At 57.9% G+C, this 24,791-nt stretch overlaps 1 protein-coding gene and 1 long non-coding RNA gene across 2 annotated transcripts; both read right to left on the bottom strand.

Annotated features, from left to right (window-relative positions):
• Positions 1–545: 545 nt before the first annotated feature.
• Positions 546–14,471, bottom strand: LOC138682652 (adenylate cyclase type 10-like). The gene is made up of 19 exons (XM_069773916.1): positions 14,387–14,471; positions 14,009–14,069; positions 13,219–13,432; positions 12,983–13,104; positions 12,269–12,345; positions 11,762–11,951; positions 10,808–10,860; positions 9,217–9,370; positions 8,312–8,504; positions 7,698–7,784; positions 6,943–7,226; positions 6,182–6,318; positions 5,177–5,293; positions 3,876–4,130; positions 2,840–3,178; positions 2,544–2,586; positions 1,823–2,045; positions 1,217–1,440; positions 546–723 (listed from the first exon to the last, which is right to left on the bottom strand). Exons 1-19 carry the CDS (start codon positions 14,469–14,471, stop codon positions 546–548), a joined length of 3,036 nt encoding a protein of 1,011 aa, XP_069630017.1.
• Positions 14,472–17,538: 3,067 nt separating this feature from the next.
• Positions 17,539–21,668, bottom strand: LOC138682576 (uncharacterized). The gene is made up of 4 exons (XR_011322666.1): positions 21,553–21,668; positions 20,863–20,993; positions 20,158–20,282; positions 17,539–17,914 (listed from the first exon to the last, which is right to left on the bottom strand). It is a non-coding gene; the product is annotated as an uncharacterized lncRNA (long non-coding RNA).
• Between the last annotated feature and the right edge of the window lie 3,123 nt (positions 21,669–24,791).

Raw genomic sequence — 24,791 nt, 5'->3', positions numbered from 1 at the left:
CATGCCAATTTTTGTTGTGAGCATACGAATTCTTGCGGTGAGCATGCCAATTCTTGTTGTGGGCGAAGAGAAGTTGAGTTTTGCGAGTTAAAGGATCCCTGGTGTTGTTTCACCTTAATCCTGACCTGGGAATCGGCAAGGCTGAGTCATTGTCCTGAGAAGTTGGGACGTGACAGCCCCCAAACCCTGGGAACCCCTCCCCTTTAGCAGAGGAAAGACAGGGAGCAGCAGTAGCCGGCTGACCGTACGTAGGTGGTGAGGAGCAAGAACAACAGAGAGGGCTAGGGTTTTAGAGGCCTCTGGTTTTAATGTGACCTCAAATCAGAAGCGTCTTCCATCAGGAGCCTGCACCAGGGCCTGCGAGAGAGCTGTAGCCATCACTGATGGAGCCGCCACAGTAGCCATCAACAGAAATGACAAGACAGTGTCCCATTCCGTGCCTCAGAAAGAAAGAAAGACAGAAAGAAAGAAAGGCCCGACTACAAAGGTCATAATAACGGAGCTGTTTAAGGAGGTAACTTCATTGCCACCCTTCTGTTGTAAGTCTATCTGTGGCAGGAGTCTGCCGCCCGATAGGAGTCCGCTGCCCTGTCCGTGTTGGCCTTCATGCGCGCTGCCAGGCGGGAGAACGTCCGTCCGCTGGAAGTGCCCTCCAGGCTGAAGAGCTGCTCCAGTAAGGAAAGACAGCAGCTCTGCCGCAGCAGCTGGGCTAGCCTCTTCCTCCTGCCACACGAGAGAAACTGCTTGGCCCAGAGGCTCTAGCTGTGCAGTGCTAAATGGGACAGGGCCGGGGGAAAGCAGGGCGCAAGGAGGGAGGGAGCGTGGGGCTCTGCCGTCCCCTGGTCTACCCGCACGTGGCTCCTTACTGCCTCGGTCCTGCTAAGGCCTATGTGTCAGGTTCAGGGTGGCCTCAAGCCTAGGCAGGTTGGGCCGGGGTGCCTGGGACCAGGTGGGAAATGGCTCTTCCTCCCCTGGCTTCTCAGTTCTGCTTCTTACCGGGCCTCCTGCGGAAGGGAGGATACTCTTCTGGCAACATAAGAGGCACACGGCAACTTTTCCACCTGAGACTTGACAAAGGCTCCAATGGAGGTCCGGGGGAATTGTCTTCCGAGCAGGCTCAAAGCCTCCCTGAGCATTTTCTTTGCCAGCTTCATGTGCCCCATACGCCAGCAGACCTGCAGAGGAAAAGGGAAACATCCTGCTATGGACTAGTTGCCCAGGAGACTGCAGGAATCCCCAAGTGGCTGGAGATGCCAGGGATATCCCCTGCAACCGCGGAAGGCATCCAGCTCCGTCCCCCGGGAGATCCCTCCAGACCTGCCCGTCTCTTACCTCCCCTTTGAGGCTGAAGAAGGTGGCCTCTTCAAAGCAGGCTATCACATTTGCTTTCTTCTCTAGTGAGTTCCTCAGGACCTCCGCTTCGTTCAGCTTCATGAGGGCCTTTGCGCAAGCACACAGAGAGCAGGTGAGCGTGGGTGCAGAGCCCACGGCCAGCCTTGTCCTCCCTCATCATTGCCTCTGGCATCTGTCTTAAGAGGGCCTGTTTCTCCCCCTGGTGACGCCCGCCCAAACACAGTCACACTGTCTCAGAGCACAGACAGGCACCAGTGATCCTTCAGACTGCCTCCCTGCTAATGCCCCTCGTGCTAAGGGCACAGTGCCTCGTGTCTCTTGCCGCAGAAGAGGCACACCAGAGGAAAAAGTCAGGGTCTGACCCCAGCATTTCCCTTCCAAGGTGCCGCAAAGGCATGCCCTAGTGCAACGGCCAGGCAGGCAGGCAGGACTCTGTGCACAGTGGGTGCTGGCAAGCAGGGCAACTCACCATGTAGCTGTTGGAGACATGCAGGTAGGCAGCCGCAGACTCCAGAAGGTAGTAGAAGGCTCTGGCGGCATCGCCCATCGCCATGTAGTGGCGAGCCAAAGGCACAAGCACCGATTCCACGATGGCTTTGCATTCACATGAGCAGGTACCGCTGTGCTTCCTGTCGGTCTTGCTGGGCAGCTCAGCTGTCTGTTCACTCTTTGCCAGAAACCGTCCTGCCACACTAGTCAGAGGACGGTTCCCAGGAGAAGAAGAGAGCAAAGAATACACAGGCATCACCTGTACTGCTCTTTCTCCCCACAGAGACGGCATCAAAAGCCCTTTGTTCAAAGCAGAGCACGAGGCCATGGGCACGTACGACACGTACAGGTGCTTTGTAGGTAGGGAGAAAGAGACAAGCTGGGCTTTCTGTCACCTCTTCCCACAGGCAAACCACCCGAGTCCCCGGGGCAGGTTTTCCCCTGCAGATTTTGCAGTGCTACTCTGTAGGAACTGGAAAGCAGGGGCTGCTCCAGTGTAGTGTGAGGATCGCTCTGAGCCCACAGGCTTCCTCAAGCACTCCCTCATCTCCATGGCCATCTCCTCCCACCTCCCACCCCACAGAAAGCCTCTTCCCTAAGCTGCAGTCACAACCGGCAGCCAAATGGCGGCGCTTCCTTTGTCTCCTCTGGACACCCTGAGCTCACTGCCTTCCAAAATCATCAAAACCGTGTCTGCTCACCCAAAATCCTCCTCCAGGAAAGCCTGCTGCTGCTGCAGAGCACCTGCAGCATCAGGAAAGAAAACAGGGGGTTAGATACCTCCTCACATACCACAGGGGAAGAACTACTCTCCCTCTCCCAGCGGGCTGGGGATCGCAAGGATCCCTGCAAGGGTCGCGACACGCTGCGGAAAGTCTGCAGTGGCCATCCTCACCTCCTGGGCTCGTCCCTAGCAGATGTCCTCCCACCCCATCCCCAGCACAGCCCCCCTGGGGGCCTGGAGGGCCCAGGCTGTGAAGCATGGTGCACAGCATACCCTCAGGGGTGTGAGTCCTATCCCTCTTCAGCTGTTCTCCTGCGAGCACCAAGGCCTCCCAGCTGTGAGGGTCGCCCTGCTCAGCAGGGCCCTGACTGCTCCCTCCCTCCTGGGTGCTGGTGACAGTGAAGCGGTGGAAGGCAACAAAGTCCCCTTGGCTGCAGCTCTTGCATTTGTGCGCGTGCCGCTCCAGGAAGGCGGCGCACTTGCGGTGCAAGGCGACCCGCTGTCTCTCGGGCCACAGCTCGTAGGCAGCCTCCCGCAGCAGTGGGACACAGAAGACCAGCACGCCAGACTGCCGCTCCGTGGTCTTCTTGCTCGGAGAGGGTCTCTCCACACCTGCAGGGCAAAGGGCCTTTGCATCAGCCTGAGCTGGGGCCAGGGCTCAGGGCCATCCCAGCCGGGGCATGAAAGTCATGCCTTGGTGAGCATCCTTAGCCGCAAACCAGCGCTGCTGCACACCGAGCCTTGCAGGACGAGGCAAAAGGGCCCGCCTTGCCTTGCTGATGCTAGCACAGCCTTGGGGACACAGTGCTCAGCTGTGCTCCAGACAGGAGGTGGGGACGTTGCCGCCAGCCGAAGCAAGCCCCGGCCACTGCTTTCTCTCCGCTCCTGGCAAGGCAGTCCCCAGCCTCCTGAGCTTCCCCTGCTGCACCACAGGGGAATCAAAGCTGAATAAAAGCCTCTCAAAGGCCCTGGGGCACTTTGGAGGGCATCTTTGATCCGGATGCCGCAGGCAGCTGGGAGAGGATATCGGTGATTGCACATGCCCTCCCGTGCCTGCACTACAAGCAGCACTTGAAGGCAGAGGAGCAGAGGCACTTGGGACAGCTGGTGGGAGCTTCCCTCCAGCGCAAAGCTAGCGTTCTTTGAGATTGACTTGTAAGATCTTTGAACAAGCCATCCCGAACCGCCATGCCTGCCTGAGCTCCACCCAGCCATTACTGGGGCAGAGGGGGGAAGTGCACCATGCCCTGGCGAGCCCCACCAGGACACAGCTGGGAGCTCCCTTGGCCTCTTCACTGCTGCCACTTACCACTCTCTGCCTGCCGAGAGCTGCCTGGCCCCTTGGTAGGATCTCGGACATCTTCTGCCACCTCTGTGGTTTTCAGCCACTTAAGGATGTTGTCGCTCACCAGCATGTCCAACAAGCAATTCATCTTGTGCCTGATGCCATCAGGAAGGATGTGTGACAGCAGCTGGGTGGTAAACACTGGCCCGATGACAGCTGCAAACTTCAAAATCGTCTGCTTCAGTGGCTTTATCCCGTCCAGCTGGGCCAGCGCAATCTCTGTCAAAAAGAAGCAACACCTCTTTCTCTCTTGCCTGTTCCCCATGCTGAGGCTGGAGAGGCTGGAAAGTCTCAACACATGAAATGGGGTAGACTTTGGCCTCTTCCCCTCGGCACTGCACCTGCTGGGCAATTGCAACCCAGGGCAGGCGTCTTCAAAATGGCTCCGCACCTCTTGGAATCGCAGGCCACAAGGCCTGGGGAAGAGCGAGACGCTCAAACAAACACTCGCCCACCTGGGGTGAGGAGGGCAGGATCCAGCAGGTACATGCGTCCATGATGCGCCCTACCAGATCTGGAGTAGGGTTTTGCCCAACAGCGCACACAGAAAACAGAGAACCTTCCCCACCGCAGAGGTGGACTCAGAGCTCCCCACAATGGCTCTCTTGACTTGGCCAGAGAATACTATGCCTTTTGTTTGGTTTTCTTTTGTTTTTTTCTTTGGGGGGGGGGGGGGGCGGGGATGGGACAGAACAACGTAATAGCAGGAATGCTTTAGCATGACGTTTCTTCAAGGTTCATACAAATGGCTATGGCTAGAGAGGAGGGACAGTCGTTGACAGCTCCCCCATCCAGCTCCCCTGGTATGGGGGGATTTCCGTGCCAATCCACAGAAAAAACCAATGGATTTGGTTTGGATTAAGTGCCTTGAGAGCGCCGTTAGCTGGGGAGCTTAAAAAGAGAATAGCGAGGGCAAAGTCGCGATCACAGCTGAGTCAGCGGCAAGTCAAAGACTTTTCCCAGCAAAGGATTTGTTTCTGTGAGAAAAGGGAGCCGTTCTAGTGTTGCACCAATAGCCTTTTCTCTCCTACCTGCTGCTGGAAAGCAGCCAGCAGGCTCACAGCTGGTTCACACCCAGGAGGGGAAAATGGCTGCCCGCAACCCCAGGCCTGTTTCTGGTTGCACTGGAGCCACCTTCCCAGCAGAGCCCCCAAGCTGAGAGGGTGACTCTGCAGCACACAAATGCCCAGCCTCCCTCTAGCCAATGCCCCGCGAAGGGGCCCCAGCACAGCCGTCAGCCGGCAGAGCGGCTCTCGGTCCCTCACCTTTCAAGGTGGCGGGCAGCACCGTGTTCTCCGGGTTCACGTCTGGTCTGATGATGCAGACCGTGCCATCATTCCCCGCGCTGGAGCTCGAGGTTGCTGTGAGGGGTGAAGCCTCAACTGCAGAAGCTGGGTGGAGCAGGAGAACACGAATAAGGCAATTTGCAAAGTAACTTGCGGCTTGCAAACGTTTCAAAATTCCCCTGAGATGGGACAAGTCCCACTTCACATGGTCCAGTGCAAGCGCACAGACCTGCACGTGCTGAACGTGGTCATTAAGCACAGCAAAACAGTTACCACTGCAAGCATTTCTTTGCGTAGCCCTCCCAGAACAGACAGGTGTTCTGCCTTCAGACCAGCTTTCCCAAACAGCCCCTCAGTCAAAGCTTCTGGAGTGCCTGGGGGGCAACTGAACGCCCCGCGACAGAAAGCAGCAGCATTGCTGCCTTCGACAGGGCTACCTCCACAGCCAGGGAAATTGCCAGTGATCATGCAAAATGCAGCATCAGCCCTGGCTGTTCCCAAGGCCACAGCACTCTGGCTGGCATGGCGCTCTCGGTGGCATTGCCACCGTTTTCTTCCGTTACCAGCACCCTTCTGGGGATTTATGGTTTTGAATTCAAAGTTTCCCAGGCCCGTCCCTCGCCTCAAGCTGGGGTTTGTTCTCAAGTGAGCTGGCGTTGGGCCAGGGTAAACTACGTGCCCATTAGAATGCCTAAGAAACACCAGAAACAGGTGTGCTCTGGAACCATTTCCCCTGTGTTTTAGCCCCCCAACCCCCGCCCCAAGAATTTAGGCCCCTCCAAGCCACCACAACTCGCTAGCCCCTGCTTTGGCTGTCCCAACAGCAAGGCACGCAGGAGCCCACGCCTCCGCCAGACCACGTTCTGCACTGCTGCAAGATCTGACTCTGCCCAGGTCAACGGGGGAATGATGGGGCAAGACTGTGCTGCGGAGAACGCGCCACAGCAACACAGCAACTCGCTAGTCAGCAGCAAAGGTGCTTACTGATCAGGCTCTCCCAGTTGTCCTCTGCTTTTTCACCCCGCCTCCGGGTGCGGAACAAGAGCATGTTGTTGCAAAGAAGGCAGCCCAGCAGCTCCTTGCAGTAATACGGGATCCCCGAGCTTCTTTGGATCAGGAACCTGGACAGGAGCAGACGCGGCAGTGACCACCACAAGAGGAGTAAAGTGAAACACGGTTCAGGTGGGCGGCGAGTCACTTGGGCAATACAGGGTAGCCAGCATCTTTGTCACAGCTGCACCTCGCCTTTGAATGGGACAGTCCTCTGCTGGCTTGGGCTTTTGGGCCCCCCCGAACCTCCGGCCTTCGCTGAAGTCCATGGGAAAAGAATTGCGGCCAACGGCCAAAGCACAGAGCAGCGAGCCCTGCCTTTCCTCTCCTCAGGAGCCTAGATCCTCTCTGGCAGCAGGGCAGGCCTCTGTCCCAGGGAATCTCCCCCACAGCCTGGCCACCTAGACCAAGGCCTTTTCACAGCCCAGCCACACTTGGGCTCGGGACTCTTCCTCCCTTCCTCTCTGTGCAGCCGCGAAGGGCTGACACTTCCCACGCTCTGTGTCTCGGCAGTGGCCCACTCTCAGCTCACGCCTGCCAGGACAAGGCATAACAAGCAACCCACCTCCTAGAGTACTCGCTAGAGTCGGTGATGCTTCTAGTGGCCCTGCGCTCCCTTTCCGGGGGGGCTGATTCCCGTCCGTGGTCTGCATAGGTTCAAGCCCTCAGGAAGAGCTCCCCTGCCTCGAACTTACCTCGCTAGATCCCTGGAGATGCTGTCCACTTTAAGGTTCTGGCAGACCTCCTGCACCACAGCTGAAGGCTTCAGCTCATCCAGATGAAGATAGGTGATTTTCTGGGACATTGTGTTGTCTGCTGCAGCTTTGCAAAAGCCCTCTGTTCTTGCGTAGCCCGGCGCCAAGCTCATGACCATGAAGTAGGAGACATTTCGGAGCACGGGTGACATGATACTCCAGGAGGCAGGGTCGATGAAATGGGCATTGTCGATGACGAAAATGCCAAATTCTCCTCCAATGGTCTGAAAAAAAGCAGGATGTTCTGAGGGCAATCCAGTGGAATCCCAAGTGTCTTGCAGGGGAGGAGACTGAGCCTCTGTCTCTTGAGAGGATGCTCTGAAGTCTCTCTCCAGCCGCTTCCCTGCTCAGAAGCTTACTGACTCTTAATTTCTTTGAGATTTTAAGGTCACACCTAACACCACCTGACCTGCAGAAGGAGGCAGCTTGGGCAAGGGAATGCAGAAGCCATTGCTCCTTGTCCAGGCTACACTTGACGGGAGGAAAGTTATGGGGTGTGTTTGTGGGGCTGCAGGGAGGAGGGGGGAGGTGGGGGCTTTCTCAGGCCCTGAAGGGCGATGGCCCGGGCGTGTGGTCCTCCCATCTGCTCACACTGCTGTGGTGCAGAGCCCGCAGCCAGCAGGCTTGTTTTCCTTCTCTGACCCAGGAGGGAAGGAAGGAAGGAAGGAAGGAAGGAAGGAAGGAGAAAGGCTCACCTTCTCCAGCACTTTTGCCCAAGTCGAGTGCAACTCCTTTTTTCTTTCAATTCCACGCATGTCGCGAACCTTGTCCGAAACGGGAAACTGGCCAGAAAAGCAGAGTCAGGCAGAAGCATCGCTCCGGGGCTAGGCACATGAACCCGCCAAGCAAGACCGCAGAGCAAACTGCCTCTGCTGGCCTCAGCACCTTACCTCTCCCCAGCACAGGTGCAAGGAGCCACAGTGGGGGCTGCACCTGGAGCCCAAAGCAGAGGCCCTCTGCTGAGGATCACTGGCAGAGCTGGGGCTTGGGCGTGGGCTGAAGAGCTGGTTCTCTGCCTGTAGGAGGCTTGGGCTGGCTGGAGCAGACCACGCGCCCAGCACCAGCCTCTCTCCAATGCCACTTCCAAGGTGCTGAACAAGACACCAGGCACCGCCAGATGCAGCGCAGGACATGAACTCGCCCCAGAAAGGGAGCCCCCCAGGGCCCAGGAATGGGAAACCTGTGCTACCACCCCCACGATTCCCACCCCCGAGCTAAGGCACTCCCAGCAGCGCGCCCGCACAACATCAGACCCAGAAAAGCTCATGAGAAGGCCTTCTCCAGGGCCAGAGAGGCCTCTTGCTCTCACCTCGACAAGGAAAATGTCATTGAGGAGACAAAAGCTGCTCTCTTCAATTGTCCCTCGGAGCTTTGTCTGCAGCGTGCACTGCCTGGCACTGCACGGTTCACTGTCCTGGAGGCCCAGGGCCCTGGCCATCAGCATACGGATGGCAGAGAAGGACTGCCTCACGTTGACCTCTAGCAGTTCCATGGCAACTACCCTGCCGTGCAAAAGCAAAGGGGACTGAGATCCCCAACAGCCCAAGCCTTCTAGCACAAAAGGGGTGCAGATGCCCTTGGGGGGGGCTCTTCACCCACTCGTCTCAAAGTGCTTCCCAGAGGAGGCCAAGCTTTTCACTCCTCATACAAGAAAGGGCACAGAGGGGCAGTTGCTGCCAAGCCACTGGGAGAGCCGGCTCCAGACTCTTGTGTCTCCACAGCGCCGGTCCAGGTCTCGCTACGTCCCCCCTGCAGAGGGACTCACTAAGGGGCAAGGATGGAGCAAGTGGTGGGTTTGCCTTTGGGCTCCAGACCTTAGCAGCCTGACTCCCAGACCACAGGAAGGCTTTTCTGCCCCAGTGCTCCTTCTGGGAAGGAGCAGAGGGCAAGCAGGGCTTCCGAGACAGGCCACCCTGCTGTCTGTTGCGTCTGGAGTCAGATGAAAAGCATCGGGCTTGGGCTCTTTCCTTCTATCTGTGCCTGGCCCAGAGGTGAAGGAGGAAAGGCCATGGCTCAAGAAGCCACCTCCAACTCCCCAGAGATGTAGAGGCGGGAGCAGAGCATGCAAGTGCTCCTAGGGAGCGTCTCCAGGAGGCCTTCTCGGGAGGCTGCAGTCCAAGGGCCAGGCGCACTGGCAGAGGGGACGGAATGTTCTACGGCTGCCAGGTGATGGGCAGGGGCAGCATCCCAAAGCTAGAGGTCAAAAACCTGTACCTGTGGCCAGCAGCCTGGCCTAAATAGGCCAGTTCAGTAAGTAAGTGGCTCTTTCCGGAGCCCATCGTGCCCTCAAATGCCAGGATGTGCCTTTGTCCTAAGTCCTCATAGGCTTTCAAGCAGCTGCCAAAGAGGTCAATCTCCTTCTCCCGACCTGTGAAGACAAACGAGAAAACCAGCTGCTGGGTGTGCTGACAAGCAGAGAGATGCCACTTTGGCTGGCACCCTCCACCGCAGTTGCCTGTCCCGCCACCACTTCCACCAGCCTGCCTACAGCCAGGCCTCCTTCCTGCCCACTCATCCCAGCTTTTTTACCTCTGCCTGCCTCAGAGCGGCAGCGGGCCCGCCTGCCCCACAGTGCAGCTTCCATGCCTTCTTCCCCGTCCCGCCACCCTCTGCCCTCCCACAGACACAGAGGTTCAGCCGGCCCCATGCAACTCCCCGCAGTGATCCAGCACAAGACTGGAAGAGATGATGCGAGTCGCTGCAGCATCTCCTCGCTGTAGCATGAGCCACAGGGCACTTCCTGGGAGCTGAGGCAGCATCTTCAGTGTCTTTTGGCTGGGCTAGAGTGAATTTTCTTCAGTGATAGCTCCTATGGTGCTATGGTTTGGATTTGTGACCAGACATGGGTGTTGATAACACAACGATGTTTTGGTTACTGCTGAAGAGTGCTTGCACAGCGTCAAGGCCTTTACCATTTCTGACGCCGCCCCGCCAGCGAGCAGGCTGGGGGCACACAAGAAGCTGGGAGGGGGCACAGCCACAACAGCTGACCCCAACTGCCCAAAGGCCTATTCCCTACCATACGATGCGGTGCTTGGCAGGAAGAGCTGGGGGAAAGAGGGATGAAGGGGGGACGTTTGGAGTTACGGCGTTTGTCTTCCCAAGTCACCGTTACGCATGATGCAGCCCCGCTTTCCTGGAAACGGCTAGACACCTGCCTGCCCATGGGAAGCAGGGAACGAATGCCTGATTTGGCCTTGCATGCTTGCGCAGCTTTTGCTCTACCTATTAAGCTGTGCGTATCTCAGCCCAGCACTGTTCTCACTTTTACCCTTCCGATTCTCTTCCCCATCCCGCTGGGGGGAGCGAGTGGCTCTGTGGGGCTGAGCTGCCTCCCGGGGTTAACCTGAAACAGGGCCCAAAACCTCCAGCAAGACACCGAGGGATTAAAGGCACCCCCTGGGTCCTGACGTTGCCCTGTCTATGCCCAGATGCTGCCAAGAAAGGATCTGTGAGGAGTACAAGGGGGAGAACCCACCACCGGAACTCTCCGTCAGACTGGCAGAAGGCAATCGCTTTCCTGATCCCAAAGACCGGGATCAGTTTAGCCCCCAGGCGTCAGCAGCTCCGTAGCTCAAAGGTACCTTCGTACCAGGTCTGGAGCACGGCAAGGCAGCACCAGGCGCCTCACCCTGCTTTCCACCCCACAGAGATCAACCAAGTAGGGGCCGAGAGAGGCCGCACTTCCTCAGGGCCTCTGCAGCAACATCATCCCTGGCAAAAGCTTCTCCCGTCCCAGCGTGGCACTAAAAGTTACCAAGGGGAAGAAAGTGGGCTTCAGAAGAGCAAGGCATTCTCCACCTACCCAGTAAGGGGGCGTACTCTGACCTCTTCTTGGCAAGACCCATGCCAAATATGCTAGAAGCAGGGGAAAAGAAAACACAAGTCAATTAGCTGGTGAGAAGCCAGGGGACACAGAGAAGCAGCCTGGCATGGAGGGGCAGGATGTGCTCCTCGTGCACCTGCTTGTCTTTCGAGCAGCATGTTTTCCCCTGTATGCACCCCCACCCAAAGTTCAAGCTGCACGCTAGGACAGCTTCAAGCATAAAGAAACCCAACGGCCACGGCAGGACAGGAGAACGTATCAAGAGTCCACCACCAGAGGCCATTGGAGACATGTGAAAGGAGCCAGGGTGTCCTGTTGGCTAGCACACGCTGGCCAAGAGAAACAAGTGTCTCGGAAAGGAGGACTTGTGTCACTGAACGGGTTGGGATGCCAAGCACCTAGCACCTTTGGCCTAACTCCTCCTGCAGTTTCCAAGAGATGGCAATGTTAACATTCAAACCGTCATCCAAAGAGAAGGTCAAATCCTGGCCCAGAGGAAAAGCTGAGGTTTCAGCAGGAAGACATGAGAGGAAGTGTGTTCCCACGGTCCACATTTCCCCATGGGAACCAGGCTGGCCCAAAGCTTCCTGCTCAGAAGCGGCTTGTCCCAAAAACCTCCTTGGGTCAGCATTACCAGGGCATGTGGTGGAGCAAGCACAGCTGAAAGCCATTTGGACAGAGCCTGCAAGGCCAGGTTGTGTCTGCCAAGACAGACAAACCTTCCCCATCCCTGTGGCTTCACTCCCGCTCTCTTAGCAGCAGGAGACAGCAGGGGAGAGAGGCAAAAAGCCTCCCGCACCAGGGCTTCTGACCGTCTCAGCCACAGGCAAGGGAGACCAGCTTGGTCTCTCTCTGCCGAATTCCTCTTTGCTGGCCAAGGCTGCACCCTTGATGCCACAATCCCCTCGTCCAGCCCTCTCGGAGGTCACTCACCTCTTCTTGGTGATCCCCACATATTGATAGACAGTGCCAGGATGACTGAGGCCTTTCATCTTTCTCTCCGGCAGCTCCTTGAAGTAGTAAGGGGGCAGCCGAGAGGAGGCATAGGTCACTGCATCACAGGACACCAGCCCAGGGTAGCGCACCATCATCCGGGCTGCCAAATTCACCTTCTGGCCAATGACTGCCAGAGAGAGAGAGAGAGAGTGAGCGTGCGAGAGCGTGCGTTGACGTACCCGTGCGACCGGCCCCGTGGCGCCCTTCCAGGCCAACGGCTGCCTCGCCTCCAGCACAGGCCAACCCCACAGCGGGATCAGCAGAACCCAGGGGAACAAACGGCCACAGAGCCCATTCTCCTGCCACGGGCCAGGACCCGCACTGCCCGGGCCGCTCCTGACCGGCTGCTGGGAAAGCCCTCTCCCAGCCCACCTTCCTCTTCCAGAGTGCTATGCTTAAGCAGGCCCACACCAGCCTCCCGCGCCTCAGACACACGCCTCCTACCTGTGTATTCATGCCTCAGAGGGTGGCCGGTGACTCCGCAGAACGCCGTCCCACTGGTAACTGCAACAGACACTGCCCTGGCACACAGGGAAACAGTGCAGCTTCAGCAGCGCCCCAGGCGCAGTCCTGCCCGCCCAGATTCATCCCTTCCCGCATCTCCCCTCGGCGCTAGCCTGGGCCACCTGCCATCCTGTCCTGACAGCGCGGGTCCTGGGGACGTGGAGAGCTCAGGGGCGCAACATACCCACGTTGCAAGGGACAAAGGACAGGGGTAGAGCGCATGTGGGATGTTTTGGACACTTCCCCTGAGGCCACATTCCCTGAGCTGTGACCTGCAGAAGGCCACAGCCCTCTCATGAGCAAAGAGGGAGGGAAGAAGGCACCCACGATGTCACGGCCTGCGATGGCAGCAACCTGAGATCAGGTGGCTGGACCCCATCCCTGTTCATGGGCCAGTCGCCCAGAAGGGCCTGCCTCTGGCACCAAGGAGCCTCTTGCCCTTGCAAGGGCTCGCTCCAGCACGGTGGCTAGCAGGGTGTGCTTGGCGGGACTCCGCCTGGCTGCCGAGGGCTAAGTCCGGGGCTTGCCTGCCACCTCTCAGGGCACTGCCTCCTTCCTGCCAGGGACAAGGCAGAGCAAGCTAGAAGACACGTCTCTTTCTGGGAAGCCCCCCTGCGCCATCCCAGGCAGCATGCACCCCCACCACACACTCACTCTATTTCCATGAGCATCGTGGAGCAGGAATTGAAGATCTGAATAGCACTCTGCAAGGCGTGAATGCTCTCGTAGCGCAGCTTTTCTCCACCGAGGCCAAACACCAGGAGGAACATGCAGCCCTGCCAAGGACGGATGCAGCACATCTTGCTACAATGCCTAAGAGGGAGCCTCTCCCTCTTGCTCACCGCCCACCCCCTCAGGGTGGGGGGAAGCGATTGCTCCCACACACTCACTTTATCAAACAGGACGATTTTGTTGATTTCGCCTTTGTGAGGACAGAGGATTTCTAGCATCATCCTGCTGGCATCGTGGATGATGGTGCGGATGTCCACTGTGCTGATTCCTGCAGTCAACTGCAGTTGGACGAAGACGCTGGTGACCGGCCGTAGCTCAGAGAAGAGGTCCAGCGGCACTCTGTCATCAAGCTGGAAGACAAGAGCACGATGGCTTCACCAGCCTGCTCTCCCGGGGGCTTACTCCCCATACCAGATACCGAGGGAGAGCAGGCATACTGGCAATAGCAGGTACTCCCCGAGGAAGGGCTAATTCCTCCTCTCAGCGCAAATGGCGGGCAGGCTGCCCAGCCTGTGGCAGGCAGATACCGAATCGTTAACGCAAATGACAAAGGAGAGAAAGGTGCTCCGGTACCACCCCATCCTGGGACGGGTATGGACATGAGGGGCGACCCGCAGGGATGCTCTGGGGACTTCAGTGCAGCCTCCCCTTTATCCCACCGCCACGACCGCAGCACCTCCAGAACCATACCCACAGAAAAGACAGACAGACAGAAGTCTGCCTCCCACCACCCGTATCTCTCTGAGGTCAACACACGCAATGGTGCGGCACCAGTGCCCCCTGGCTCAGTTTCCCCGCGTTGTCTTCTCAGGGTGCGTTTTCTTCTCTTTGTCTGTTCTCGTGAGAACTCCATCTCTGCAATGCACCACTTCCTCTGCCCTCCAAAAATGCAGCCCCCAGCAGTGGTGGCCTGGACGTACCTTCCCAAGAGCAGCTCCCGATATGTACTTCCTAAGCACGTCGTACACATTAGCGCCACCGGGCAGGAGAAGAGCAGGTCTCATGGCACCTGAGGAGAGAAAAAGCAGGTGGTCGCTGGGAGGACAGGACTACGAGGTGTTGGAAAGCAGGGGCTGGCACGGGAAACGGGGGAGAAAGAGTCTTCTGCATTTGCTCATGTTGCCACCTCCAGATGCTCACGGCAGTGCTGTCCCCTGGAGGGAGAAGGCAGCAGCAGCCACTGCCCCAGCTGATGCACGCGAGGGCCAAAAGCACGAGTGCTAACCGAAAGGAGGAAGAGGGCAGAGGTGGTTCCTCTCTGGCCCCTGAAGCAGCCAGGCCCCACCTTTCCAGGCAAGCCGCGAACAAGGCGAAGTTGGCACTCACCTTCCCCTTCCAAGCGGTGGCTCCCTGGGTGTTGTACAAGCTTGCGTAAAGCGTCTTGGCATTCTGACCAAGACATCGGATCCATGCCTGTAACCTGGAGACACACGGCGTGAAGGCACTGCCACTGGCCTCCCCAGGAGTCCCAGGGGACAAAGCCTGCCCTCCACCGTCACTGCCCAGGAAAGGGGAGAACAAGCCCACCTGGCTGGATGGGACAGCAGTGCTTCCTCAGAAGCACCGGAGCTGGGCAGGCATCACCCAAGCATCCCCCAGCTGTCAACAACAGCGCCGTGACCCACAGAGGACATTGCTGGTGGGGACAAAACCCTCCCAGTGCCCCCCGACCCCTCAAACCAAGCAAGCCCAGCCCACTGCTACCCCTGAGAGGGAAGGACAAGAGCTTCAGCTGCCCACCCACTTCCACAGCTCCAACTCTCTCCACATCCAGCTCCTCAGCCTTCTGACACCTCCCTCCTTCATGTCCAGGTCTGGGTCCTCAAAATGGCTCTACAGGCCATGCCACCCACCTACCTTCACAGCTCTTTCGCCTGCAAGGCGCCTGGTCCTGAGCCGGTGCTGCTCACAGAGCTCCCAGGAGGTGGCTGAGAGGATTACTTCACCTGCATTCGCAAGCGCTTCGGCCTCACAAACTTCATCCAGGGCCTCGCCACAGATCAAGAAGTACTGCCACCTCCTGTCTCCGACTACCAGGAGGTCCATGGGCCCTGCAGAGATCCCTGGTGAGAGAGAGAGGGAGAAGCAGCGCTGACACAGGGAAGATTTTGAGCTCTACAGCTCCCAGCATCTCAGCTGTTCAGAACCTAAGCTGAAGCCCAGTGGGGAGACTGGCGTTATGGAAGGGGAGGGCATCCTCCATCCTACTCAGGGGCATACTGACACAGGTGCCTGAAACGGGTGTCTAGAAATAGACAGTGTGTTGAGAGTGCCGGGTGTCTTAGCCAGCTGCCTGCCCAGGAGCCCAGCAGCCTGCCCAGAAGCCCGGCAAACCAGGCGGGCTTGATCACTGCCTGCCCTACTAGCGTGCAGGCAGGTTGTAGCTGTCTGCTTGACAACACACACGACAGCCTGCCCAAGCCCTTCCCCGAGCCATGTGCAAAGCAGCTCCCCTTTGCTCTTTGTGAGAGGCAGGGGAGAATCCAGCAGGGCAAAGGATGCAAAGCTGCCCCCACCGGAAAAAATGGAAAGATAACTACCTCCCACAGACATTTGTGCTAAATCAGACATTCGAGGACCCTCATACTTGATCTGACGCCCGCTTTGCCTTTAAGCTTCCTCTGCATCTGCAAATGCACGCAAACCCAGCAGGCCTGGTCTCCCATCCCTGCCCAGACTACAGCTGGCCCCTTAAATGCTCGCAGGAGATGCTTTCCTTTGGCACTAGCCCCAGGACGGATCCCCCCATTCCCTGCCACCGAGAAGCACCCCGTGCCACAGCGCCCGTACCCATCTTCAGCTGGATCTTCTGACCCACGTGCGTGTCACGATTCCTATGCTTCCTCTGGATCTGCCGGCTACATTGCAGCACCAGGCTGATGGTCTTAGCCAGCTCCTGGGGTGGTGCTCTCCACAGCACCAGCACAGCATCCCCTGGGGAAAGTGAGGGAAAGGGAAAGGCTCTGCTGAGACCTGACTCTCCCCGACCCGCGCTCAGTGGCAGGGACAGCAGAAACCGGCCGACGTGCTGAGGAAGATGGGCCTGTGGGAGGGCATCGTCCTGGAGGGCCAAACCCTGGGCACCGGCACACCTCTCCTCTCCCGGGCCAGCCACAGCGGCCGACAGCCGGCAGCGCTGGCACCCCCTGCCCCGAGCGCTCCTCTGCAGCTGCAGCACACCAGGGCCTCCTCCTCCCCTCGCAGCCTGGCAGCCCGAGCTCCGCCATCACCAGGGCCTCCCTGCCCCTCACCACCACCCCGACACACACCTTTGGCTGTGCTTGCTAGGGGGTCTCCTCCTCTCAGTGCTTCCTTGCCCCCCCACCCCCAGCCCAGGGTCCTACCAGCAGGGGCAGAATGAGGGAGGCCGCAGCCCTTGCCAAAGCCAAACCGGAGGCAGGCAGGCCCAGGGAGAAAGAGAAGCCTGGAGAAAGGGCACTGCACGGGGGGGTGCGTGAGTGGCCAGGAAGCTGGCTCAAGGCGCTGCACAGAGCCTCTTGAGAAGGAGAGCGCAGCGAATGGCCGCCACAACAGTTAAATGCCGCAGGTCAGCACACGTGGGCATCGTCGTCCTAAGTACATACCAGCAAACTTAAAGATGTCTCCTCCAAAAGTCAGCACCTCTGCGGACAGAGAGAAGGAAAGGAAGAGTCATGTGGACACCTTCTTCCAGAAGCCACAGAGCAAGCCCCTCCACCCCGAGAGGAGCACCCAGGTGAGGGTGCACCGTGGGGCACAGCCCAGGAAAGCGCCACTCTGGCCTGCCTCCCGGGCTCACAGGGGCCACAGCCCTGGTACGTGCACAGCAGGCACGGAGGCAGGCCTGCGAGCTGCCACCAGATCTCAGAAAGGTGGAGGCTGGAAGGGACCTCTGGGGTCCATCTGGTCCAACCCTGCTGCTCAAGCAGGGCTGCCCAGAGCCAGCTGCCCAGGACGGTGGCTAGATCCTTTTTTAATAGCTCTAGGGAGGGAGACTCCACAAGCTGCCTGGGCAACCTGTGCCAGCGCTCAGTCACCCTCACAGTCAAAAAGCCTTTCTTGACGTACAGAGGGAACGTCCTGTGTTTCAGTACGTGCCTGGGGCGTGGCCTCTGCTCCTGACACTGGGCAGCACTGGAAAGAGCCTGGCTCTGTCCTCGTTGCACCCTCCCTTCAGGTTTTAGACACATTACTAAGATCACCCCCCAAGCCTTCTCTTCTCTAGGCTAAACAGTCCCAGCTCTCTCAGCCCTTCCTCATAGGAGAGATGCTCCAGACCCTTCATCACCTTTGAGGACTCTCTTGCTTTGCTCTACAGGGGCTGCCAAAGAGGTGGCCACAATGTGCTCACGGTCAGCTTAGAAGGGTCAAGAAGTCCCCTGTGAAAAGGGGCCCGTGGGGGCGTCACAGACACACACAGACACACATATATCAGCGCCAGCATCCTCAGGTCACTCGTGCGCTGGCACTTGCTGGATGCCCCCAGCCTGCTCTGGGCACTAATGCATCACTGAGCCGGGTGTTCATGCCCGAAGCACAGAGGAAGCTGCTGAGAAAGCGGGTGCCTCCTCAGCCACAGGGGGGAGCAGAAAGGACCTGCGCCCGTCTTGACTCACCAGGAGACCCTGGCTGCTCTTGCTGTTCCTGCAGGCCACAGAAAGCCCCAGCCCTTGCAAGGAGGCAGGACCAGGCTGCCCAGCATGTCTACCTCCACCCTCCATGAGCAGCCTCACGGCCCGATGCCAGACAGTCCCGCAGCACGGCCCTTACCCTCCAAAATGTCACACAGGTAGGAATTGAGGGTTTGCGCCAGCTCATCAGTGCCTCTCTCTGGGCCGGCCCTCTGGATGAATTTCTCTGTCAAAGCAGTGAAACCTGTAACAGGGACACCCAGAAGTCAGGACATGCCCACGTGGGACAAAGGACCCGGCAGCCAGTTCCATGCTGCCCGGCCCGAGAACCTGTAGGTCGCACCTTCCCACGCGCTGGCTCAGTGCTGGCGGTGGCAGTGGTTGACCGCCCAACAGAACCCGTCCCCCTCTCTTCGGGCATCCCAGCAGAAGACCTCAGCAGTGACAAGATGGCCACTCTGTCTGAGGAGCCGGCGCAGGGCTCCAAAGGGCCTAGCGTGTCCCAAAAAGGCTCGTGTCCGTGGTTGCTCCTCCCTGCTCACCCCACCTGAAATATCCGCAAAGAGCAGCACTCCTTGGACAGCCTGAACGGGGCTGATAATCTTGAGGTAGTCCTCAGCAAGGAGACTGGGGAGAAAAGCTGCTGCTTTCTCCAGCTGTGAGTGGTAACGGTTCCTCTCCCAGGCAGAAGCCATCATCAGCGCCCTGTGGCACACGGGGTACCTCAGGAGAAGATGGCCGTGCCCAGCTGGGAGGACGAGGACCTCGCCACACAGTGCGAGTTGCACAGTGAGCCCGGGGCCTCTGTGCGGGACTGGCCCTCTGCCCTCATGGTGGTGGTCACAATCACCTGGCAGTGACCTCCTCCCTAGGTCATCACTTACCCATCATCTGGCCTCAAGCAGCACAATCAGCTGACAGCGACATCCTCTGTATGTCATCGCCTGCTGAGCAGCTGCCGCCGCGACCCAGTCTCCCTCCTTGACGCTGAGCCAATGACTCGGAGGCAGCCAGCGCCACCCCACTTCTTGGAGGACAGTGCCCAAGGGAGGCTTGTGCAGCGACCCGACGCGGAATTTGCAGCTACCTAACTAAGGCCTTGCACCCTAAGAATGGGTCTTTGGAGGCTCCAAATGAGGCTTCATACCCTCAACGAGGAGCTTGGCCCCTAAAATGAGGCTTTGGGCCCTCCAAATGGGCATTTGAACCCTCCAGATTGCAGACTGGATCCTAAAAAGGAGACTGTGGAAGCTAAAAACTGAGGGTTGGGGCCTGAAGAGGAGCCTTTGCACACTGTAAATAAGGCTTTGGCCTCTACAACGGAGGCTCTGGCCCTTCCAAATCAGACTTTGGGCCTTCAGAATGATGCTCTGGGCCCTCAAAAAGAGTCTTTGCACCTGAAGAGTGGGGCTTGGAACTGACGAATGAGGCTTGGACCCTAGAAATGAGGCTTTGGACCATAAAAAGGAGGTTTCCGACCCTAGAATTGAAGTTTTGGACTCCAAACCTGAGGCTTTGGGCCCTAAAAGAGGGGTTTGGAGCATAAAAATGAGGGCTTGGAAACTCAGGATGCAGCTTGGAGCCTCAAAGCAACTGGCTGGATCCTAAAAATGATGCTGCTCTATAAAAACGAGATACCTGTTCCTGTGCACGTAGCACCCCTGGTCCTGGTCCTGGCCCTGCTCCCTCCCTTGCCCCAGCTGCCCCCGGCCCATCTCTCGCCTGTTTCTCCTGAGGCCGCTCAGCCTCTGCCCTCTCCGGCAGAGGAACTGGGCCACAGGCGACATCACAAGCATCTGCACAAGCCAGGTTCCTGGGCCTGCCCTATCGGCAGTGACATAAACACCACCACAGGATCCTAAAAATGAAACTGTGGCTTCTTAAAAAAAGGCCATGGGTAATGAAAGACAGGTTTGGACCCTCCAAATGAGGCTTTCAGCCCTCAAAAGCAGGCTTTGTCGCTGCAAAGAATGGGGGAGATGCTACAAATACGCTTTGGACCCTGACAACAAGCTGAACCTATTGGTTCCTCTATGGCCCCCCGAAATGAAGCTTTGATGCCAAATACAGGGCTTTGGGCACTACACTTGAGGCTTAGAGCTGTGAAGGGCGGGTTTGGGCTCTCTGAAGGAGGGTCAAGGCCTTAAGAATGGGGCTTTGGGCCCTAGAAATGGTGCTTTAGAAATGAAAATGAGGCTCCGAACCCTGAAATTAGGTTTGGGGCCCTCACATGATGCTTTGGTACCAAAACCTAAGGCTTTGCACCCTAAAAGTGGGTCTCTGGAGGCTCAAAATGAGGCTTTGGGCCCTCAAAATTGCAGACCGAATCCTAAAAATGAGCCTATGGTCCATGAGAAGGAGGATTCCGTCCCTAAGAAAGAGGCGTTGGAAGCTAAAAATGAGGCTTTGGGCCTGAAAGGAAGCCTTTGGACCCTCAAAACGAGGCTTGGCACCTTCATAATCAGACTTGAAGAAATCGTTACTCACAGGATTTAGTCCTCATCACGACCATCACTCTTCTGGGCAGCAGAGGGGAAAGCTCCGGATGACAAAGGATATCAGGATGCGCTCCAGAAAGAAAAGACCAGTGCAAGAAGATCCCCGCCACCTAACTGCAAAGGAATAATTCTAGCTCAATGAAATGGGTACCCAAACTGAAACACACAGAACAGCATCCATCACTGAAACTCTTTCAGTGTCAGTTTTAACTGCCGCGGACCTGCCGGCAGACAAACTTACTGTCGCTGTCACAGGGCCCCAAGAGGAGTAATAATTAGCAAACAGAAACTCTACCCATAGCCCATATCTATCTAGCCTTTAAAGGTAAAACAGCTCAGCCTACAGCTCTGAAGGTATAGACCAGTCCATACTTACATCCTGTGTCTACCTGCTCCATGATCTCTCTAGAAACTGAAATCAGAATCACCTTTGAAAGAGGATGGAACCTGGGGGGAAGGGGGTTGAAAGGAAGACATTGGTGGAAAAAAGGAAAAGGGTAGGCATGCAACTCAAAATGGAAGGAGCCAAGTTATCCCACAGACCAGCTCAGGCCGACTCGCTTTTGCTGGCAAAAAGCCGTGCAGCTTGGAGGAAAAAAAGCAGACTTTGGTGCTGGGATGCACACAAATGTGCGAGTTCAGATCTGAAACAGCAGAAAAACCTTGTCAGGGCTCCTCTCCACTGTCCTCCTACCTGGGTGCATGCTGCAACTTCCTTGTTTCCCTGAAGCCCTCCCAGACTAACAGGGACGTGGCATCTGTCCAGTCCACGTGCCACGACGAAGGAACGGTTTTGATCATGAAGCGGGTAGCAGATAACCGCATCTGCAGAAGCAAAGGGGCAGCCACGCCTCAGCTTCAGAGATGCCCAAAGCTGCCCCGGGAGCCCTCGGTGCCCCAGCATTTGCTTGGCCCTGAGGCCCCGCAGGGCCTTGCCAGCACTGGGGAGCCCCAGGCACAGAAGGGAAGGACGGTGGTCAGCCCCTGTGGGGAGAGTGACAGGGCTCTGTCCTTCCTTCTGGCCGCAGGAGGATGCCCTGGGCCACGCCAGGACAGGGCGTCTCTCCTCCTCAGCCCCAGGGGAAGGTGAGGCCTGACGAAGGCCCTGGGTGCTGGGCTCAACATGGGCGGTGTGACCGGGGCCAGAGCCCTGTCTCCTGCCGGGTGCAGGCCTGGCCGAGGCCAGCGGCTCCCGTCATGCAGCTCCTCCTGCCCGGGGCTGTGGCTGGAGCACAGACCGACCCGCATTTTGGGAAAGACTTGCCAGTCCACAGTGAATCCAGAGCAGATGCCCTCCTGTCCCCTCACGTTCCCTCCCTGAGCAGGCCCAGACCCCACGAGCAGACCGGGGAGGTTCTGAGGGAGGGCAGACCTGTGCACACACCTTGCGCTGCTGAGAGAACAGCTCCAGGTGAAATGGCCCCTCCTGAAGGCCGTCTCTCCGCAGGCCCAGCGTCCCAGCTGCGCTGAGGCGCAGCTGCGCTGAGGCGGGGGCAGCTGGTGCAGGGCAGCTCTGTGAGGAGAGGCCCGGGCTGCCCCTGCCCGCCCGGCAACAGCTGTGCCATTGGCCACGGCTGAGCCAATCAGCGGAGCCGGTGGTGGCCTGTCAGTCACTGCCGGCCTGGGGTGGGGCCGGAGGGGGCAGAGGCCCAGTGGCCTGAGGAGAAATGGGGGAGAGACGGGGTGGGGCAGCCGGGGCCAGGGGCCAGGGCCAGTTACAGTTGCGGTTACAGTTGCAGGGGCAGGTGGTCTGGCAGTGTGGATGGGCCTGGGGGAGACCTCATCAGCCCTGGGCCCTGCCATGGCCCAGCTCACCAGCCCTGGGCCCGAGTGCTCAGCCCCAGGGACAACCCCAGCACCAGGGTCAGAGCAGCTCCTGCTGCTGCCCCAAGGGTCGCTAGCCCTGAGCCAGAGTGCAGGTAGCTGAGCTGGGATGAGGTGGAAGGCACTGGAAAACGATTCGTGGAGAGGAGGCGATGGAAGAAGGTGCAGTGTATGTGGCACCTGGGATTAACTGGCACCCTCTGTTTCATATCTGGGTCAGTACTGTACTTGCAGATGCGTTGTCCCACAAGCGGGGGTCGGTACCCGGTGCGCAATAAGCCAATCTTACACGCAGAGCCGAGAAATGTGTTTCTTTCATGTCTGCGCAGAGATGGGTGCTGGGGGGTAACTCCACGAAGCTGGCACGCCACACCAAAGAAGAACAATGTATTTCTTCTGTTACAGGATTAGGAAGAAACCACCTCAATGGCGCCGCTTCTGTGGATCCTTAAGGTGGTGACCCCCAAGCCTGGGAGCTCCCAAACCCGGGACTTCCAAACCCCAGCGACCCCCAACCAAGGAACCCCCAAATCCAGGACGCCCAAACATGGGAGCCCCAAAATCTGGGACCCCCCCCAACCCTGCAACTCCCCCAACCCAGCATCCCCAAACACCGGGGACCCCCAAACCCCAGGCCCTCCCCTAGGATTGAGACCCCCAAACCTGGGACCCCCAGACCCCTGGAGCCCCCAAATGCCAGAGCCCCCAAACCCTGGGGATCCCTCAACCCTGGAAGCCCCCAAATCTGGGACCCTCAAACCCTGGGGACCCCAAACCTGGGACCCCCTGTGAGGGACTGAAAAAGTTAATGCCTCAGACATTGTGGTGGGGCAAGTTCTGCTTAAGGACATAACAAGGAACTCTGCCCAGCAAGGAACCACAGGTGAAAAGCAGCCCATCAGCAACAGGAGAGGGAGGGGAGGGCAGGGCATGCCAGAGGGTGCACAGCTCCCTGTTCTGATATGCTGCTCTTGATGTGCTGAGCAGGGCAGCTCACCACGCATGGCAAAAGATCACATCTGCAGGCAAGGGGAAGTTACTCCCCAAACAACCCCCAAGCCCCCAGACCTATTTCCCAAAGGCTACCTAATTAGCGTAAGGAGTTTGAGTGCCCACCCAAAGGAGGGGCAAGGATGATAAAAGCACACACAAACTGAAGCCCCAGGTGTGCAAGCCCACTGCAACGGGACCTCTCGGCTGACTGGACCCCTCGGCTGACTGAACCAATGCTGGACCCAGGACTGGTGAAATCATCTTCTCTCTCCCTCTCCCTCCCCTCCCTCCTGCCCCCTCTCCTTTTCCATGATGCCTCCATCTCATCACTTTAGGCATAAACAGTTGACCAAGTCTGGGACTAAGAGTAGACCCAGCCGCCCCTAGGCTCCTCTCTGAGAAGGAGCCTAGAAAGCAAGGGGGTCTGCTCTGAACCTCGTGACTCAACGGGAGGGCTCTCCTCATTGTCTTCCCCGAACTGATTCCCAAATAAGCAAGTGTATCTGTAGTGTATCTTTGGTGATGTATGGTTATCACATGTTAGACAGTTTGCCAACCCAGTTTCATGCCAATTTTTGTTGTGAGCATACGAATTCTTGCGGTGAGCATGCCAATTCTTGTTGTGGGCGAAGAGAAGTTGAGTTTTGCGAGTTAAAGGATCCCTGGTGTTGTTTCACCTTAATCCTGACCTGGGAATCGGCAAGGCTGAGTCATTGTCCTGAGAAGTTGGGACGTGACAGCCCCCAAACCCTGGGAACCCCTCCCCTTTAGCAGAGGAAAGACAGGGAGCAGCAGTAGCCGGCTGACCGTACGTAGGTGGTGAGGAGCAAGAACAACAGAGAGGGCTAGGGTTTTAGAGGCCTCTGGTTTTAATGTGACCTCAAATCAGAAGCGTCTTCCATCAGGAGCCTGCACCAGGGCCTGCGAGAGAGCTGTAGCCATCACTGATGGAGCCGCCACAGTAGCCATCAACAGAAATGACAAGACAGTGTCCCATTCCGTGCCTCAGAAAGAAAGAAAGACAGAAAGAAAGAAAGGCCCGACTACAAAGGTCATAATAACGGAGCTGTTTAAGGAGGTAACTTCATTGCCACCCTTCTGTTGTAAGTCTATCTGTGGCAGGAGTCTGCCGCCCGATAGGAGTCCGCTGCCCTGTCCGTGTTGGCCTTCATGCGCGCTGCCAGGCGGGAGAACGTCCGTCCGCTGGAAGTGCCCTCCAGGCTGAAGAGGTGCTCCAGTAAGGAAAGACAGCAGCTCTGCCGCAGCAGCCGGGCTAGCCTCTTCCTCCTGCCACACGAGAGAAACTGCTTGGCCCAGAGGCTCTAGCTGTGCAGTGCTAAATGGGACAGGGCCGGGGGAAAGCAGGGCGCAAGGAGGGAGGGAGCGTGGGGCTCTGCCGTCCCCTGGTCTACCCGCACGTGGCTCCTTACTGCCTCGGTCCTGCTAAGGCCTATGTGTCAGGTTCAGGGTGGCCTCAAGCCTAGGCAGGTTGGGCCGGGGTGCCTGGGACCAGGTGGGAAATGGCTCTTCCTCCCCTGGCTTCTCAGTTCTGCTTCTTACCGGGCCTCCTGCGGAAGGGAGGATACTCTTCTGGCAACATAAGAGGCACACGGCAACTTTTCCACCTGAGACTTGACAAAGGCTCCAATGGAGGTCCGGGGGAATTGTCTTCCGAGCAGGCTCAAAGCCTCCCTGAGCATTTTCTTTGCCAGCTTCATGTGCCCCATACGCCAGCAGACCTGCAGAGGAAAAGGGAAACATCCTGCTATGGACTAGTTGCCCAGGAGACTGCAGGAATCCCCAAGT

This window comes from Haliaeetus albicilla, chromosome 29, assembly GCF_947461875.1.
Source record: "Haliaeetus albicilla chromosome 29, bHalAlb1.1, whole genome shotgun sequence".
Taxonomy (NCBI): domain Eukaryota; kingdom Metazoa; phylum Chordata; class Aves; order Accipitriformes; family Accipitridae; genus Haliaeetus; species Haliaeetus albicilla.
The sequence above is the reverse complement of the archived record's forward strand: the minus strand, read 5'-3'. Positions and strand labels throughout refer to the sequence as shown.